The 19840-nt window shown below is 49.9% G+C and overlaps 1 protein-coding gene across 1 annotated transcript in view; it reads left to right on the plus strand.

The window, feature by feature from the left end:
• The first annotated feature begins 639 nt into the window (after positions 1–639).
• The window catches only part of WIPI2 (WD repeat domain, phosphoinositide interacting 2), a 29069-nt gene continuing 9868 nt past the window's right edge, over positions 640–19840 (plus strand). The window contains exons 1-3 of the mRNA XM_074345600.1: positions 640–908; positions 7229–7311; positions 19208–19377. Coding sequence (XP_074201701.1) covers positions 835–908; positions 7229–7311; positions 19208–19377 — 327 coding nt within the window. The 5' untranslated portion in view covers positions 640–834. The remainder of the gene's footprint in view (positions 909–7228; positions 7312–19207; positions 19378–19840) is intronic.

A 19840-nucleotide genomic window follows, 5' to 3' on the forward strand; every position in this document is an offset into this window, starting at 1 on the left:
TCCTCCAGGAAGCCTTCTTGGCTGCACAGTCCCCGTCCCTGAAGTCTAGGTTAAGTGTCCTCGTGACGTGCTCTCAATGCACCCCGGCTTTGTAACTGTGTTTAAGTATCTCTCCCACTGTAACTTCGCTGTGAGAAAGGAGGAGGCCCATTAAGTTCACAAGGAAGGAGCTCCCTAAATATTCTTGAATGAAAGAGTGAATGTAAAATGGAATCTTCTCCCAGGGACCTAGAACGCGTGGGTCTTGGAGAAAAAATGGGGTTTCGGCTCTCAGATCTAACCTTAGCAGATAAATTAGTATTTCTGAGCCTCAGTTTGCAAATTCGTAAAATGGGAATGCAACATTCTCTACAGAGGGTTGCTATAGGTACCAAACAAGATAACGCACATTCTCGGCAGGTATGGGCCCGCGGCAGGCCCTTCTAATGCGAAAAAAACGATGGGGGCGGGGGATACGGAGCGCCTACTCTCCCCCATGCGCATGCGCGGCTCTTGACGCGCCCGCAAGCCCGGCCCATGCGCCCCCGCGTGTCCCCATGCGTGCGCGTGTTTCGCCGGAACCTGGGCCCGGGCCGGAGGTGAAGGGGTGGGACCTCCACAGTACGCCTGCGCCCTGAGAGGCCGTGCGCCGAGGGGGCGGGGCCGCGCACGCGCGCCAGGTGCCCCGGCTCTGGAGCATAAACAAGAGGGGTCGGGATGAGGCGGCGGTTGATGCCCGAGCAGCGAGTGGGGGCGAGCGAGGCGGCGAGCGGGGCTCGGCGCCGACCCTGAGCTCACCCGACCTGCCCACCCGCGCGCGAGCCCAGGGTCGGGCCCACTAGCCGCGCGCCCACCATGAACCTGGCGAGTCAGAGCGGCGAGGCCGGCGCCAGCCAGCTGCTCTTCGCCAACTTCAACCAGGACGTCACGTAAGGACGGGCACAGGCGGGGGTCGGGGCCGGGGGTCGGAGGTCGGAGATCGGGGTGGGAGGGTCGGGGCCGGGGGCCTGGAGCCCCGGAGGGCGCGGGCGGGCCCGGGGCTTGGAGGGAGGGGCGCCGTCCCTGGGGACCCTCGGGGCGCTGCCCTGGAGCTGCGATCTCCGGGCGGGAAAGTGATGGCTATAAGGGAGGTATTTTTCCCACCGGCGGGAAGGCTTTCTCTTTTCGGACCTCACTTCTCACAAAGTTGGGGCAGAACTTAGTGGCCTGACTTGTCTCTGCCGCCTCCGGAGCGGTGGGAGTGGGCTTCTTCCTTATATCCCGCTTCCCCCTTTTCCCTCAGCCTTCTTCCTCCACTCTTTGCCCTCTTCGGGCCTTTCGCGGCTTCTCAGCATCTCAGGGTCCCTTTTATTTCCTTTTCTCCCTGTCTCGCTGTTCTTTTCGGCAGGTAACTTTGATGTCCTCATCGAGCAAGAAGGAGACTTAGCAGGAATCCTGGTCTCTTGACTTGGGGAGAAACAGAGCCAAGGGGGATGTGTCAGAAACACCCGAGGGGAACCCTTCAGGGAATGGGCCGTCCTTCTAGGGGAAGAGAGGCCCTTGATGCCAGCCCGTGGATTTGACATGCTATTTGTCCAAACCCGTATGGATTTAAAGCCGATTCTTCAGAGCCTGTCTCTGAGGTGATGTGTGAGGATAGATAATAGATGAGGCTTCTGGAGAAGGAAGGATGAGTTGTGGTGCTGGAAGGGAGGAGAGCCATCTTGGGAAGTGAGTAAGAGGAAGTGATGTCAGAGGGAAGGAGGAGTGGTCCATTGGCTTCATAGTAAGTGGTTGGTTGAGTTGTTACTGGTTGAATGGAATGGGCAAGGTAGTAAATAAGATTTGTTTTTTAAATTAAAATTTAATTGCAGAACGGCAAGGAGCAAGTCAGTGGTGTGCAGTGGGTGCTCAGTAGTTCCTCCCAAAGTTGTGAAAGTGGTGCAGACACCCCCACAAGGGCTGTGTTGTACTTGGGAGGGAGCAGAGCACCTCCTCCAACTACAGGGGGGACACCGAAGTCCAGGAGGGGTCAGAGCAGAGCCTGGCTCTCACACTTGGTTAATAGTGGAGTTGGGGCAGGACTAGAACTTAGGATTTCCTGAATTCTCTTCTGTTCTTTCCAATCTGACACGCTCTTGTAGGATTTTGAGGACAGTGACTCTAGAAAGCTAACTGTAGCAATCTTTAAATATGAAAACTATCAATTACTGTAGTGTTCTTTGTGACCAAAAGCCAGTACAACAGAAACAACTTGGACAACCTGTTGCAGGTGGTTATGACGGAGATGGACTATGTTATACTAATCCAGGTAGGGAGGAGAACATTTCAAACCAGCTGTGACTTGGTTTTTAAGTGCTTAGTATTTTGAGACCCGTCAGAATGGTAGCTTTATGGTTTGGGTTTTTTGGTTTTTTTTTTAATGTCTTGTATAAAATAGAGAATTTCCAAAACATTTTCTACCATTCTTTCAGTGTTTCACTGCTCATCATTTATACTGAAAGGAAGTCAAATATGAGAAGGCATTCTCTTTTGCTGTTACTCAAATGGGCTACCAATTTCCCTATATGTAAATAGAAGGCTGTCACTCTGGCCTGAAATAAGGTCTTTTTGTACTTGGAAGTCGTGTGCCTTCCTTCCCACTCCTCCCTTGGCCCTAAAGTTATTAGTTCAAGACAAGATTTGTGTCATAATTTTGACTTGCCAAGGAGACCTTGAGAGAGAGAGTAGGAGCATAAATTGTACGAAAAAGTAAGTTAGGATTATACTGAAAGGTTATTGATTAAAGTGACTGAAAGCAATACAGATGTTCCTAGACGGAGGCTCTACAGTTTACTCCTTACCCCCTTGTCTATCTCCAGTGTTCCTTTTAATAAAGGAACACAATTTTTCACAAGACAAAGGATATTGGATCTATGTTCATGGTATTCAGTGAGAAAATCTGGAAGCCATTTCACATAATAGAACACATGTTGTGTGTTTAGTAACACTGGAGCAGCAATACTCCTTCCATAGCAAACTGTATCTGTCCTTTCTGTTTGTCCTGGTATATGATTTCAAATATTGTATTTTTTTCCTATGATTCTTATTCTGAAAGTGTGAATTTTTTTAACTTTTTTTTATTGAGTTATAGTCATTTTACAATGTTTTGGGGGTTTTTTTTTTTCACCGTTTTCTTTTTCTTTTTTTAACCAGAATTGGTTAAAAGACATCAAGAAAAGTTGGTCCCCCTTGTCTCTCTTTCAACTGGTTAGTTTCAATCCTAGTTTCTGAAAGTAACACTTTGGAAAGCTTATTTTGGAGGAATTTGGGGTTTTTTTTTTTTTTTTTGACATTGACTAGTAAGTGGCAGAGTGTCACTTGAGTCTTAAATGGAGGCATCAGGGACTGAATAGGTCCAGGGGGTGACACTCATCTTGTGGGAGGTCAGAGGTGTAGCGATGTATGCATCGTTTAGAAATTACATTTCTAAAAGGGATAGAGTGATGACTGGGACTTGATTTCCCAAGTCTTCCGTTTGTAGCATTGATGTTGTATGTGTCTGAAAGTTATGGGCATAGAGACAGTAAGGAAGCTCTGGTCTGAATTTATGGCTTCCTTTGACTGGCTTTCTTCTAGGTTTCAGCAGCTGTTCTGAGAAGGTCCTTTTCCTTTATCAGTAAATCAAAGGGCTTGGGAGTAGATAGTCTTGAGGGATCCTTCAACCTTAAAGTTGGAGGTTGTTCTGCCTGCTGTGGAGAGGATGTGTTTGAGGAGGGCAGGGCAGTCCCTGAGGAGGACACTGTCCAGCAGCAGTAGCCAGTGGAAACAAGACTGGGGGCCATCAGGGTGTGGCGGGACCCACGGGATGAGTGACATGCATCAAAGGGAGAAGTTAAGGTCACTCCCCAGTCTCCAGCTTTGGGTTCTGAATGAACAGTGATAAAATACTTTGGGAGAAAGATCAGAGAGGGATTCCATTTAGGGGAAAAGATGAACTCTGCCTCCGCAATTATTAAGTATCAAGGGCCTTAGGGATACTCAAGTGGCGTCTGGGGTGGACAGGATGTGAGCGGAGGGGAGGCTTGCCGTGGCAGTGAGCTTTCTGAGTAGGGCCCTGGGGCCTGCCTGGTCTCAGCAACAGTCCAGGTGGCTTCCTTTTTATGGGTGTGGACTGTTTCCACTTGACCCCATCATCCAGTCTGGCTTTTGATGAAAGTAGTGAAAAGAGAAAACTTTAGTGAACTGATCACTGTTCAGAGAGTAGAGAAAAGAAAAGGGAATTAAGAAAAAGATTTTTTCATTTTAAATGTTTTAATGCTTTTTAAAACACTTTTGTTTTTTGGTGGAAATCACTGTCTTTTAGATGTTGAACCACTCAAGTTTAAAATCAGTGACACAGACTTGCAGTTAAAGATGGTAGATAAAACACAGACACTTATTTTGGTTCCCTCAGAACCCTGATAAAATGTCAGTCAATAAAATGCCAAAAAGATACTGAAAAAGGCTTAAACCCGTAGGATGAGGAGAATGAGAAAGGAGACAGTAGCAACAAAATTTTAGAAGCTAGCGAGCGGTGAGGGAAGGTGAGTCCTCTCTTAGCGGTGGAGGAAGCAGAGAACCAGCCGAGTTTAACCCGCAGAATCCCCCAAAGGCTCTGGGCGGCCTCCCCGGAAGCTCTCCCACTGGGGCAGAGCAGGTGTGATGCTGGGAAAGAGATCAGCCCAAGTGTGTTTGAGAAGCAGGCACTGTCTCCCCTGCCCCAAGGGAAGGACTGAGGCCTTGTCTCCAGAGGGCACAGCAGACAGGTCCCTAGATTTTGACACCAGACCCAGTTGAAGGCAGGGGTGAAGCACTGGGGTAGAGATGAGGTGAATGTATCCTCTTTTCTGTTTTCCCCTTTGTCAGTAAGAGATGTCACTGTGTTACCTTTTTAAAAAGCCACATAAACACTGACTGGGGGATGTGATGATTTATTAGGGGAATCTCATTCTTACCTGCTCTCCTCCTGTTAACATGTCTGCCAGTGTGTGGTCAGGCGATTCGGGAGCGGTCATTAAAAGCAGACTTTCCCAAGAGAGTGTGTGAACCTGATAGTAGGCATTTGAGATGTAAATATCAAACCCATTTATATTTCACATCATCCTTTAAAAATGCCTGCCTTGCAGGGAGGGTACAGCTCAGGGGTAGAGCACATGCTTAGCATGCACGAGGTCCTGGATTTAATCCCCAACTACCTCCATTTAAAAAAAAGTCTGCCTTTATTGATAAAGTGTATGCTCATACTAACCACATGTACATACCAAAAATGTTTGGTGTATTTTTGCTTACATTTCCTACTGATGGGTGTGCACAATGTTTTGTAAACCATGAGATTAAAAGTCTAGCTAAGACATTTAATATCTTACATCAGTTTCTGAATATCTGGAGGAACATCAAAGTTCTAATATTTGATCAGTTTTAACAAATTCTACCTGTTTGAAGCACAGCTAGGACCCTGGATAGATCAAAATCCAGGTTCTCGTTAATTCATTAAAGCTCGTTAGTTTTGCACATACAGGAGCCCTCTCTAGGCCTATCGTTTACATGGAACTAATAAGCTTGGTGGCTTGGTTCCCACGTCAGCAAGAAATTTGAAAGAGGAAGCGGCTGTTAGTGATGGTAGGATGCTCCGGGCGCAGTGACAACTGACAGCAGAACAGAAGGTGGAAAATACCGTTGTAGCCCCGCGCTGCAGCCTGCCATTTGATGTAGGCACACGAAGCCCTCAGCTCCTTGTTAGAGTCTGAGAGGGTCACTGTGTCACGACAGTAAACGTGCAGTGGTGGGAGTCCAGTCAGATGCTGGGGGTTTGCCATCCCACACAAAAGACCGTGTAAGAATGACTTATTTTTTTAAGTCAGAAATGGTGGGGAAAAGGTTTGGTGCTTAAAATAGCAACCCTTAGTTATCTGGAAAACATTTTCCAGAGGTTATAAATTGTTGAGATTTTGTTTTATTTTTAGCTTTTCTGGATATTCTTGTATTTTTGTTGGTTCCTTTATGGCTTCTCAAAATATCTACAGGTAACAGTGCCTAATTACTTCACTGATAGAATTAATTCAACACAGTGAAGTGTTTTTGCAGAGAAAAATTATATGGGCTGGTAGAAAGAGTTTCATTTCTGTTATGCTAAGATGAACCAATTGCAATTTTAAAAGTTTAACAGTAATTATAGCAGCTCTGTTCTTGGAATGTATTTCTTCTCCACGAGTGTGAGAGAGGTTGGGAACCTCAAGTGTTTAATAGATGAAATGACCATTACAGGAGCCCTGATTTGTACCTTGGTGTGCAAATACTCATAATATGAAACGTCAGTTTTCATTTCTCATCCTCCAGTTTATCCTCTGGCTCCTCTTGTTCTCATGTTCTCCCAGACAGTAGATACCAAAGTGATCCCAGCCCCTGATTCTTCGCACATCCCACCGTGTCCTGCTTTATTCTCTCATCCCCTTTCGGAAAGCTGTGCTTTCTCCTTCTTCCCCCCTCCCTGGTCAGTCACGTTCTGCAAACTAGGGATCTTCGGTGGCGAGGTGCTTCATTTAGTGGCGCAGCTCTCCTGTGCTCGGGGCCCCGGGGAGCTCTGCGGTCCCTCCGATCCTCTCAGCAGAAGCAGCGGTGCTGAGTGATGCGCATAGACTCGTACACGCAAGGCTGGTGGGATTTTTCCTTCCAGGCCAACAGTGTCATGCAGTCTTCCCTTTCATGCCAGGTTGTACCTTAGCAGTGTGGTCTGTTTAGCTCCATCCCCTGCTCAGCTGTAGCTTAGCTTAGGTGACTGAGCTGCGTCTGTTACGGCCTTACTGAGACGCAGAAAGACGGTGTCCTCTGCTGAGGCTGTAGATCTTTGTTTAAAATTTACAATGTTATCTTACCTTTTGGACTCTCAGGTACACCATGCTCGTCTATCAGATCACCTGAGAAACCCCACTTTGCTTTGAGGTGATCGTTAATTTAGGGCCAATTACTTTTATTTTTATGTCAAGCTTATCTTTACCGTTTTGTAGGTTTTCAGTAAGAATATCGCCTATCTTTATTCTGCTGACATTCACCATTTCCTGGCTATGAGGTGTGATGTCTTCCTCTGTCCCTCTCGTCCCTGCTCCGCCACCACTCCCCGGGTACAAATGACACGAGACGGTCTGTGTTCATTGCCGGTAGAGGTGACGGTGACTGTTCGGTGACGTGGAGCTAGTCTGTGCATCATACCCACCCGTATCAGCTCTTATGTCTGAATTTGGCTTTTTTGCAGGTCTCTAGCTGTTGGTAGTAAATCCGGTTATAAGTTTTTCTCCCTTTCTTCTGTGGATAAACTGGAACAGATCTATGAATGCAGTAAGTGTTTGCTTTATTTTTCCCCTTTCTTAAAACAGACAAGTTATACTTGAATTAGGTTGCATTCTTAAATTCAGACATGATGGTTAAGATCCAAATACCCCTTGACCAATAATCCTACGTCACCTTACCAAGAGGTGACGACTGAGCAACAGTGTATGTGTTTCCCAGGTCTCTTCCTGGGCGTTTGCACACTTACAAATGCGCATAAAGACTTGTTTTACGGGCTGTCTTTTTCAATGCATGGTATCGTACTATATGCATCGTTCTGTAACTTCTCCCCCTTTTTAATGCCACTTAAACCATGCAGGTGTCTGTCATAGAGGGCTTCCAGAAACTTGGGAACTTTGCATCCCCTTGGGAATGGTTTATGTCCTCCAGTTGGCATTTTGTGGCATTTGAGTAGCTGCGTGTCAGAGGCCTGCGGGATTGCGGACGGTCGTGAGCTTTGACGTCTTGCTCAGTCACTTACTGTGGCTTTATATGGTTGGCTTTGTCCCTGGACCTCACTTTCTTTGGTTTTCGTGTGTGTGTGTGTGTGTGTGTGTGTGTGTGTGTGTGTGTGTGAGAGAGAGAGAGAGAGAGAGAGCGAGAGAGCGCGCAAGCGAGCTTGCTGAGTAAGTAGCAGCACCCCCGTGAGAATAGGATGGAAAGCTTTGACTCTCCCACATCAGTAACTTCTTTCTCATTAATACAATTGTAGATTTACATACAGTTTTAGGAAATAATACAGACGCCTCTACTCTTCTCCCAGTTTCCCCCAGTGGTACCATTTTGCAAACCTATGGTGCAGTGTCACAACCAGGAAGGTAACATTGATGTAATCCATGCCCCATGTTCAGGTCCCCCCACCAGTCTTACCTGTACGTGTGTGTGTGTGTTCTGTACGTGTGGGAGGGTGTGGGTGTGTAGGTTCTGTACGTGGTGGGGATGTGTATGTAGATTCTGGGTGTGGGCGTGGGGGTGTAGGTTCTTTATGTGGGGGGGTGTGGGTTCTGTACATGGGCAGGGGTGTGGGGAGGTGTCGGTGTGTAGATTCTGTATGTGTCGGGGGGTGTGTAGGCTCTGTGGGCGTGGGGGTGTGTTGTGTGGGGGTGTGTGTGTAGGTTCTGTACGTGGGCAGGAGTGTAAGGGGGTGTGGGTGTGTGTATATGGTGGAGGCATGGGGGGGCGTGTGTAGGTTCTGTACGTGGGTGTGGGGGGGCGTGCAGGTCTTGTACGTGTTAACACCCACGCAGCTTCCCGTATCCACCACAGCCTAGTTACTGGGCAGTTCTGACACCACAGGATCCTTCCAGTTGCCGTTTTATAACCACACCTGCCTCCCTCCCACGCCCCATCCCTAAACCCTGACAGCCACTAATCTGTCCTCTGCTTTTAAAATATTGTCATTTCAAAAGTGTTACCTAAATGGAAGTACGTGACCCTCTGAGATTGGCTTTCTCCACTCAGCAGCGTCCCCTGGAAGCTCACCCTGGCTGCGGGCGGCGGCAGCGCTGTCCGTCCTGTGGCCGAGGCTGACCCCCGCGTGGGTGCAGCCGACTGTTTGACCCTCGCCTGTTGAAGGATGTCTGGGCTGACTCCAGGTTTGGGCTGTTTGTTAAAAAGATGGCTGCTGTGAACGTTTGCGCACGGGGTTTTGTGTGGAGGCAGCTTGTCTTTTCTCTAGGGTAAATGTCTGAGTGTAATCGCTGTGTCCTGTGCTGGTGTTTTTGTGTTTTAACCTGTTGACCTGTCCTCTGTGGTGGCTGTGCTATTTCACATTCCCACCGTCAATGTGCGACGAGCCAGGCCCTCAGCACCCTTGCCAGCGTTGGGGGTAACGGCTGGTTTTATTTCAGCCGTCCTGCTGGGTGTGTGCGGGCCTGTCTCGCTGTGGGTTTAGTTTGTGTTCCCCAGCGACGGACGTCTTTCCTTGTCTTATTTGCCATCTGTATGTTATCTTCAGTGAAATGTTTGTTCATGCTTTTGCCCACTTTCTAGTCGGATTATTTGTTCTTTTTTTTTTTAATGTTGAGTTTTGAGAGTTCTTTCTATATTCTAGATTCTAGTCCTTTGTCAGATCCATGGTTTATAAATGTTTTCTCTGTGCGTGATGACGACCGTGACCTAGTTAAGAATTCTTGTTACAGAGAATTGGGGAGTTCAGGATTCTTCTTGTAATTAGTCACATGGGGGAGCAGATTCAAGGAGAGATTTCATAGTTAGCAATTTAATTATCCACACCAGCACTCAGTTTTGGGGAAGTGAGCTTTCTCCTTACTAGCGATGCCAGGCCATCCTTCCCGAGTGTTCCACTGCTGTCAGCTTTGCTTTCACTGTGGTCGCTGTTCCATCTTGGAATTCTCCTTCACCTGTGAACGTGTCTTAAGAAGGGAGCTTCAGTGAGTTAACGTGAGCAGATGTGTTGTATTCGTTCTTGATTCCGTTCATCCATAGTCATTTTTTGAGGACCCGCTACATGCCAGCCCTGTTCTGGTGTGGAGACGCAGTGGTGACAGAGTTCCTGTTCTTGTGACACTTCTATTTAAATGGAGGAGGACAAAGGACAAGTGACGGGATTTGTGTCGGATGTCATGCTAGGGACAGAGTGTTGAGCAAACACAGACCTAAGTACCGCCCCGCACCCCGGCCTCCATTAACATAAGTGGGGGCACCAGGGGAAACGGTGATCACTTGCAGCTGTGGGGTTCCCGTGGCGCCCGAGGTCAGAGGCTTTCCGGGCTCCCTCCCGGGCCCTGGCCTCTCCCATCCAGGGGCGGGCACTCAGGGGCCCCTCCCCTCCATCAGCCAAGTGTGTCTGACTTTCCCCACGAGGCCCTGTTCCTCGCTGCCCCCCAAAGGCCGGTGCCCAGGCCCCTTCCAGGGACACAGCTAGACCCAGAATTCTTAGAATAAGGGTCCCTAACTCATGGCTCCTGCCTGAGACTTTACTCCTCTTTGTCCTCAGACTTGCCTCCTGGTGCTTACCAACGCTTCTGAAATGCCTTGCTCCCAGGATGTAGCTGGAAGACGTGATCTGGGTGCTGCGCTCGCTGTGAACTGACGTGCTTGCTTGTCTCACGCGAGTGTTTCTGAGTCTCCACGTCAGCTCCCCTGACTCGGTCCCACGTAGGGTTGTTTCCACAGGGAATTTCTTCAAAGAAGGGAAGAGAATCCCTCTCTAGAAAAAGGATGCCACTGGGCTTCCATGAAGGGCTGAAGCGTTTGTTAAATCCACGTCCGCACGAGTGCCTGAATCGTGCTGTTGCATTGTTGCTACAGTGATGAGAGTCACAGATTTGGAAATCACAGGCCCCCCTCTTTGGAGAGCCCGTGCTCCGATAGGGTGTCAGAGTCCCAAAGCCTTGTCTTGACTCGTCCTCAGATTGAATCAGGTTCCTGACTGATCTGTTTCCATGAAGTTTATTTACTGGTTCTTGGCTCCTCATTTTTGAAAGGCTTTTTGTGGAACAAAATGTGATGTCTTGACAGCATCGTTAAAAGAGTGGGCATTTGCTGACCAGCACGGTCAGGTGGTCTGTAGATCTCTGTTCTCCTCAGTGAACTTGGCCCCTCAGAATAGGACAGAATGGACAGAACCTGCCCCCTCGGGTTAGTTCATGAAACTGAAGATGTTAAATTCCTTTGGTCCTTAATCGTTACCCACCTTTTTCATAGTCTTTTATTGAGCAGGTAAAAGAATGTCTCTTAGGAAACAGATTAGCTGCCGAGTCAAGATTGTTTTCTGGGATTTTTCCACAAATAGATTCTGAGCAGAGCGGAGCTTACTGCCCCAGCATCTCGCCCAGGCCCAGCCGGCTTGCTCCCTCCTGACTCCTGACCATCCATCGTGAAATCAGATCTTTGCTGTCGCTCACCGCTGCCGTTACGGAAAGAATGAACCAGAGCTGGTCTTGGGAGAAACAAGATCGACAGCTACTTGTTCTGCTTGTTTTAACAAATGAAAAACCCTTTGCCCAGCAGCATTGGAAGATTTTTTTTTTTAACTCTATATTCTCATTTCAAACTTACAAGAAAGTTGCAAGGACTCCCATGTATGCTCTGCCCGTTGGAGTGCCTCATTTATCATTCTCTCTTTCCCTCCCTGTGTGTCCTTTTTTATTTATTTTAAAATATATTATGTGCAAATATGTGGTCTCTTTTCCCTGAAATAGTACTGCAACGAAACCCTACCCTGTTAGGCAGTATAAAGGACTAATTATTTGTAAACTATTTGTGTTTATTATTTGTAAAATGTCACAGAAGTTTAGAGAGAAACTGGCCTTTGCAGAGTCGACATCCTGTGTCATCTCTGCATCTATGTGTCTGAACTAGGACGCCACACCCCACAAAGCGTTCAGGTCTGCAGCTCAGCATAAGCAGCCTGTCTGACGTGGCTCTGGTCTGGCTGGCTGTGCACTGGCCGGGGCGTTCGCTGCAGTGAGACGCATGGTGGTGGGCCTCCCAGTAGCCCCTCTGCCCGAATCTGTCGTGAAGGACGACTCGGCTCTTAACTTGCGCCTCTCTGTTACTCCGGGCACCACAGACGTCCCATTGGGAAGTGTGCTGGGTTAGTTACTGGCTGTGTCCCTCCCCCTTCCCACTGTGGGAAGTTTTATCATCACTAGCTCTAAACTGCACCAGCAGAAGCAAAACAACATTCTCCTTTTTTTTTTAGTTGAAGTATAGACAGTTTACATTGTCGTCCGTTTCTGGTGCACAGGGCAGTGCTTTAGTCGTACACACACACGTGCATTCGCTTGCACGTTCTTTCTCGTTAGAGGTTACTACAAGATATTGAATGTAGTTCTCAAGTGTGAAACAGTTTCTTAAATTGAATTTTGGGTAGGAAGTCGTGAGGAAGAAAGTGTGGCAGAAATTGTGGCCAAGCCCACCCAGAACAGACAGGAGAGCAAGGCCACGGAGCCCTCCCTGGCTGGCCTGCGTGCCCGCTGCCCGGCGTCCTTCGGTGTGGCGGCTCTGCCCTTCGGTGACCGGCCTGCTTCCTGTCACGGGAGGCTGGGCTGTGTGCGCTCACTTCAGTGGAGAGTGACCACTCCGGGCGTGTGGGCTCTTCTATGCTTGTTCCTCCAACTTTTCTTGGGAGTGGGGAGTGATATAAAGACTCTAAAGAGCTTCTTGAAATGACACAGAGAAGAATAACAAACCTAAACCTGGACAGCGCGTGGAGACGGGCCGCCTTCTGGGTGCACCACCGAGAAGGCAGGCGGGTCGCTTGCCGGGGCTGAAGTGCACCCTCCTCTGTTTCTGCCTGGTGTGTAGTGACAAAAAGGCGTCAGCCCCGGGTGGCTGGCGGCTCACGTGCCTTCTGCACACGGCCTCAGCCTTTTCCGGTTCGTGGCGCCTTTGGAGATCTGATGCAAGCGGCAGGTATTTCCCAGAGAAAACCTGATATTCAGTGTATGACTTCGGCGGTTTGAGGGGGCCCTTCAGGCCGTGTGTGTGCTCTGGGGTGCAGGCCCCCACAGTCTTAGAGAAGATGGCGGTGAAGTCCCCTCAGCCCCGACGCCGCTCTGCCCCCATCCATCACTCCTGCTCTCACCGGAGCACAGCTTGAATCTGAAGTCCCTGTGCCCTATCCTTACGTCAGATCTTGGTATATTGGCCAAAATTTGAATTTATGCAATAGTTTGTGGCTAGAATTCAGATTTATGCAATAGTCTGCCTGTGTGTGTTTTTTTTAATACCTTTTTTGAGGTGTAATTTAGATGCCATAAGTCACCTGTTAGAAGTGTACAGTTCAGTGCGTTCAGTTTATTGACTGAGCCGTGCAGGCTACTGTAATCCAATTCTAAAACATTTTTTATCACACACACCCCCCCACCCCAGCCAAAGAAACCCTGAGTCCATCAGCAGGGTGACTCCCCCCCGCTCCCCCACCCCCTCAGCCCTGGGCAACCGCTGATGTCCGCCCTGCCTCGGATCTGCTGCTCTGGACGAGTCAGATAAACGGCCCACGTGTGAGCGGCGTCTTCCACTTACAGCAGGTTGGGATTCACGCGTTTGTCTGTGCGTCGCCCCTCTAGCCCAGCAACGTGACAGCACAGGGTGTGCTGTGTGCTGTTGATGGACCCCGGGGTGCTTCCAGCCCCTTCCTGTTGTAAATAGTGCTGCTGTGAGCGCTTGTGTGCAGGTGTTGAGCGGGCCTGTGTTTGCACTTCTCTCGAGCGGATGGCACTGTAGGTGTGAGCTGGGTGAGCATCTTCGTTTTGCCCAGTTGTGAGCACAGCTGGAGGAGAGACTCCCAGAGCCGGGAAGAGTGGGTCAGTAGGTCCGCACGTTAAAGCTGATGGATGTTGCCAAGTTGCCCTTAGAAAGGCAGTTCGGGTTCCTGTCTCTGTTAACGCTGTCTGGCGCCTGTTTCCTCATTTCTGCACCACGAGGCATTGTCAGACATTTTAATATTTATGAGTCTGAGATTTTTAAAAAACGTTCACTGGTCTTTTTTACATTTTTTTGAATCATAACTGAGATGAAACTTTCATGTAGTCACTGTGGTCATTTTGTTTTTCCTTAACTGCTTCCTCCCCCTTTGTCTGCTCTTCTGTCGGATTGTTTGTCTCTTACTGACTTAAAGCGGATTAGCCGTTTGTTGTGGGCTGCAGATACTTCTGGGTTGTTTGCTTTTTGACCTTGCTTATGGTCTTTTTGCCATTCTGACGTCTTGACTTTTTGTGTGTTCAAGTGTATCCACCGCTTCTTGTCAGGTGTCTGAAAACTAGGAAGGCCTTCGCTCCAGGGATGCGCGAACGTCCGCTGATGGCATCGTCCGGTTCTTTGGTTTTGTGTTTTACATTAAATGCTTGATCCACCTGGAGTTGATGTTGTTGTAAGACATTTTTCACTTTTATTCATGACCTGGAAAAGACATTTTTCTTCCTTATTTAGAGGTCTTACTAAAGTATTTAGGGGTAAAATGTCAAGGTGATGAGCCCCTCTTTGAAACTTCATTGAGGAAAAATAGAGTGAAGCTAAATGGTGGAAAGACGGTATTTGTTAAATCTACGTGACGGGGACATGGAGGTCCATCATAGTGTTGGCTTTTATGAATATTTGCGGTTGAAAATAGCTTTGCTGTCTTCACACCACACTGCCCCTGTTTTTAAAATTCTTAAAGAAGTCTCCTTTGCTTTTTTTCATCAATTTTTTTTAAATTCAGACTTACAGTTGGGTAGGAAAGATCGGCAAACACCCTAAACTAAGCCTATTATTTCTTCACTGTCTCTACCCTTGGGTTTAAACAAATGAATGACTCATCTCCACCCTTTTATTAGTGGAAGTTTTCAAACACAGAGAAGGCGGAAGTATTTTACAGCTGAGCCACGTGCCCACCACCGAGAGTCTGTCGTGAGCGCTCTGCTTTCCCAGCCACACACCCATCCTCTCTCGTGTCTGCATTTCTAGGTACATTGCAGACATCCTCACACGGCCCCTGACGTACTCCAGGGTGACTGTCAGTGACCAGAGTTCAGTGTGTTCGTTTTTCCCTTTTGAGGCAGTATTTTCCGCCGGTGGAAAGCACTGGTCTCACGTAAACCTTCTGTGCTTTGACAGGTGCTTGCGTGTGTGTAACCTGGACTCCTAGCAAGGCTCACCACCACGCCAGGAAGTTCCCGCGTGCTCCCCGACCCTCCTCACTCCCAGCTCCCTCCCACCCCTCGGAGGCAAGCAGTGCTCTGGGCTCTTCTGCTGTGGCCTGGTTTTGCCTGTTCTCCATCCTGCACACGCAGCATGTGCTGTTAGTAAGGGGGCTTTTCGCGCCAAGTGATGGTTCTGAGGTTTGCCCACACTGTTGTGTCTCAGTTGCCCGGTATCTGAGTGTATGACTGTTTGTTTATCCATTCTCCTGTGGATGGAAATCTGGGCTTTTTCCAGTTTTTTAGCTGTTAAGAATGAAGCTGCCGTAAACGCTCCCGTACAGATCTTTCTGTGGACACGTGTGTTCCTCTATCTTGGGTAGACAGGAGTGGAGCCGTGTTTGGTTCTGTGAGACGCCCCGGGCTCTGCTTGGCCGCCCGCTTCGTGCTCGCGGTGCTGGCGGGTCCGTGTCATCGGTCCTTTCCGTTGCAGCCGTTCTGATGCGTGTGTGACGATAGCTCGTCGTGGTTTCAGTCTGAAGTCCCCTGATGGCCAGTGATTTTGGTCCCTTCCATGTCCTTGTTGGCCTTTTAATGTCTGTTGTGAAATGTCTGTTAGGTCTTTTGTCCCTTTTTAAGTGTGGTTGTTTCTGTCTCTTTATTATTGAGCTGTCGGCGCTCGTTGGATAGCGTAGATGCCAGTCCTTTGTCAGATATGTTTCGTAAATATTTTTTCCCTGTCTGGGGCTTGGCTTGTCTTTTGAGCGAACATTTTGAATTTTGACGTAGTCTGGTTTATCTGTTCTTTTTCATTGATGATTTTGGCCTTTTGTGTCCTAGGAAACCTTTGCCTACTGTCCAGTTGTGAAGGTATTTTCCTGTGTTTTCTTTGAAAGCTTTATAGTTTCAGCTTTTATGTTTCGTTCAGTAATCCCTTTCAAATTAATTCTGGGGTGTGGTGTGAGGTTTGAGACAGGTTAACTTTTTTTCCTTATGAATTCCCGTTCCACCATTTGTGGGAAAAAATTTTCTCCCCCATTGGCTTGCCCTGGTGCCGAAGCACAGTCCTTTGAGTCCTGGGATAATGGAGCGCGGTAAGCCCCCAGGTGCAGGTCTGCGGCAGCGTTGCTCTCCTGCGGGCCGCGTGTCAGCCTTTGTGTCAGAAGCACGCGTCGGACCTACTGTGGCTTTCTGTGTGAAGGCTTGCGGCCACGTGACGTAGCCCTTCGACCTGGTTCTTTCTCAAGGTAGCTTGGGCACCCTGGCCGCTTTGCCTTTCTGGCTTTAAAATCAGTTTGTCTTCAGAACCGTCTGCTGGGGTTGTGACTGGGATTGTGCGGGACCCGGACGTCCGCTGGAGAACTGATGTCTGCACAGTGTGGGTATTCCGCGAGTGAGCGTGGTGTGTCTCCCCATTTACACAGATCGTCTTCAACTCCTCTAAGTAATATTCTGTGGGGTTTTATGGAGGGCTTAGATCTTTTGTTAAGTGTTTTCCTAATATTTTGGTTTTTGAGAGTGTTGTAAGTGGAATTTCTTTACTTCACTTCCCTGTTGTTTGCTGCTGGTGTATAAAAATGCAGTTGATTTCTGTCTTCTAGCTTTGCATCCTGTGACTTTGCTAAATTCATTCATTACATTCAGTAGTTGCTTGGTAGATTCTGTGAGCTAGCAGTAGAGAGTGACATCTTCCTTTCTTGTCCTTGTGCCTTTTTTATCTCCTTCTTGCCTGTCGCCGTGTGTACGCCGTCCCGTGCAAAGAGAGGCGCGTGGCAGCCTGCCTGGTTTCCAGCCTCAGAAGGATGGGTCCAGTATTTCCACCATTGAGTGTGGTACCAGCAGTGAGATTTTTCGTAAATATCCTTTCTCAATTGAAGACGTTTCTTCCCATCCTGAGGTTTCTGCGTTTTCACCATGAATAGGCTTTGGATTTTGTTCTGCTTTTTCTGCAGCTGTTGCAGCGATACGATTTTCCTGACTGAGTTGCATTTTAATTTATTACCACGACCTCCGGTGGGGACTGACCAGTGCCTGCTGATGGTCCTGCGTTTTCCTGTAGCTGTTCACTTGCTCCCTGAGATGACTGCTCATCCTGTCCTCACTCAGTAAACCTCCACCTCTGTGCCCCACAAAGCAGCACCCACTCTGCGGGCTTCAGAGAGAAACTGACGCTTTCAGCCTGGAATTCCCTTCTGTTTCCTCCCTCAGATGACTCACCCGCCTGCATCGGCCCCGTCCTCCGTCTCCCTCCATTCAGATGGGAAAGGGGGATCCCTGTCCTGTTAAAGCCCAGCCCTCCAGGTTTTCAGTAGTTCACTCCTTGTTCCCTTGTCGTCTCTCCATCAGTACACCTCGTAGCCCATTTATTTCAGATAGAGGCTCCCTTTGACCGTACGCCACACACATGACCGTCCACGTGGAGCGCACGCATCCTCCAGCCCCTGCCCCATCTCTTCACGACACAGCTGCTGCTGCTGGTTCCCCGAGTCCTCCCCCCACTTCTCTCTCACCCCCGTTCACATTTCATTCTGCCTCCACCGTTCCGTCAGTTTGTCCAGGTCTCCAGATCACGTCCGTGACCAGACTCAGTGTGCCAGGTGGTGAGAGCCCTGGTGGGGGGCCGTGTGGGCAGGCAGACACTGTCTTTGGAGGCTGGCCTGAGGGGAGCACACTGCCGAGCTGTGGTCCACATTCCTGGGGAATGTAGAGGATGCGGTTGGTCAGGTCCATGCAGCTCCAGACAGCTACTAATCCTAAAGAAAAGGTGGGGTCACTAAACCGAGAGCCAGCAGAGTGAGATGCTGGACAGTGATGAAGAAAGGCCCCTCAGCCCAGGGCCCGAGCATCGGCCACCCCACTGGAACACTCATGGCCACCCGGGGACTGCAGCCTTGCAGATGGTCCTCCCGGCTCCACCCAGGCCACCGCATCCACTGCTCACCAAGCTGGCTCTCCCTGGGTGTACTTGGGTCTCCCTGTCAGCTTCCCAAGGGGCAGGGGCTGATCAGAGAATGCAAGGGTCGGTCCTGAGGGAAGCAGCTTTTGCTGCAAATAGTCGCACCCTGGGTGATGCCAGTCTCTTCTGAGTTTGGCTGCGGGTCAGGTGCTCTAAGTACATCAGCCAGGGCGAGCAGGCCGTCCCCATCCTCCTATGCTCGTGGTCACTCTGCGCCGTGCCCGTCAGCTGAGCGTCAGACCCCAGGAGGGACTGGCCGCTCCGCCGAGATGCTGCTGGTTTGTAAGTTACACCGTGAAGTTCAGTGTCGGGGCTTACTGGAAGGAGTCTTTTCGAGTAGCTCCGTCCTTTGTCTTTCGTGTGAGTTGTCACAGAGGGGCATTCTTGTCCACAGTGGAAACGTTCCCAAGGCTCCAGTTGGTCAGACCTCTCAGGACCCCTGGGCTGGCCCTCCTGGGTGTCTCTGTCCTCCGAGCCGCGCTCAGGTCATTGTTGGGTTCATGAGTGGGGACGTGCTTGGCGCCTGGCACAGCTGAGCCCTCTGCAGCTTGGGCGACAGGCCACGTGTTGGGGCAGTCTAGATTCTCGGCTCTAGTTTCCTCCATTCCGGAATTCTCTGCCCCTCCATCTGAACTTGCCCCAGGTTAATTATCAGTAAAACAAAACGGGGAGGAGGGAGGGTGGGGTGTGTGCAGGCGGTCAGCGAAGGTGGCAGGTGAAGTCCTGCCAGCAGAGGGTCTCCTGGATCTGTTCTGTTCCATGCAGGATGCGCACACATGTGGTTTAGAACCTAGCCTTCTGAGTGGGGCGCCCCCCACCAGAAGCGGGGGGCAGGGAGCTAACGGGGTAGAGTGCTGACTATAGCCCCTCCCGAGAGGGTGTGGACTAGTCGTGAGCCCCACTGACGGGCGAGGAAAGCAGGCCTCCCAGGACTGAGTCCTTCCAGGACTGTGGGGGGCCCGGCACGTGTCAGCTGCTGTTTTAAGTGCCAGGGTCCAGCTGGGACCCGGAAACAAGGCCTCTGTCCTGGCGGGGCTCACATCCGGAGTGTTTATGGAGCCCCTGGTGAGCAGAGGAGGAAGGTGATCACAGGTAGCCACAGGGGCAGTGACAAGGTGATGTGGGCGTGGAGTGGGGAGGCCTCCCTATGACAGAGGTTGGGGGGCAGCCCTCCTTGCAGAAAGCAGGGCGACCTGAGAGCGACCTGTCTGGGCCGTGCGCCGTGAACCTGACCCAGTCTGTCCCCGGCGCCCCCACGGCCCTCACGTGCTCTGCTTGGCGGACGTGACACGGTCCATGCCCGCGAACATGTCGTGCTGTTGACGCGGGTACATACGTGTGTCTGTTTCTCCCCCTTCAGCTGACACTGAAGACGTGTGCGTCGTGGAAAGGTTGTTCTCCAGCAGCTTAGTGGCCATCGTGAGCCTCAAAGCTCCCAGGAAGCTCAAAGTCTGCCACTTTAAGAAGGGCACCGAGATCTGCAACTACAGCTACTCCAACACCATCCTGGCCGTGAGGCTGAACCGGCAGGTGAGCGGCGCTCCGACCTGCGCACGGCTGGGTGCCGGCCCACCGCAGGTGTCTCGGGGTGGCTCTCTGTGGCTGTCCCCGCCATGCCCCTTCCTCCAGCGCCTCTCCGGAAGACGCAGATGGTCCTGAGCTGGTGTTTCTGGGCCCTCGGCCTCTGGCTGGTGCCCGCTCACCTCGCCCCATCCTGACCCGGCGCTGTTTCCTGGTCTCAGGAGTGTTGCTCAGACCACTCCGTCCTGACGCTGCCCTCCCCTCTGCCCAGCGCTTTCCCCGTCCCTCCAGACGCGGCCTCCCCGCTGCTCTGTCTGAATGCTCAGCTGTAGAGTGGAATCATCATTTATTTACTTTTCATTTTTATAAAGGTTACTTTTTTAAAAAATCTGTGAGCATCTTTTCCCTTTTTTTCAACTGCTAATTTAACTTTTAATTTAAGATGGAGGATTTATTACTTTTTTGTATCTTT

This window comes from Camelus bactrianus, chromosome 18 (genome assembly GCF_048773025.1).
Source record: "Camelus bactrianus isolate YW-2024 breed Bactrian camel chromosome 18, ASM4877302v1, whole genome shotgun sequence".
Taxonomy (NCBI): domain Eukaryota; kingdom Metazoa; phylum Chordata; class Mammalia; order Artiodactyla; family Camelidae; genus Camelus; species Camelus bactrianus.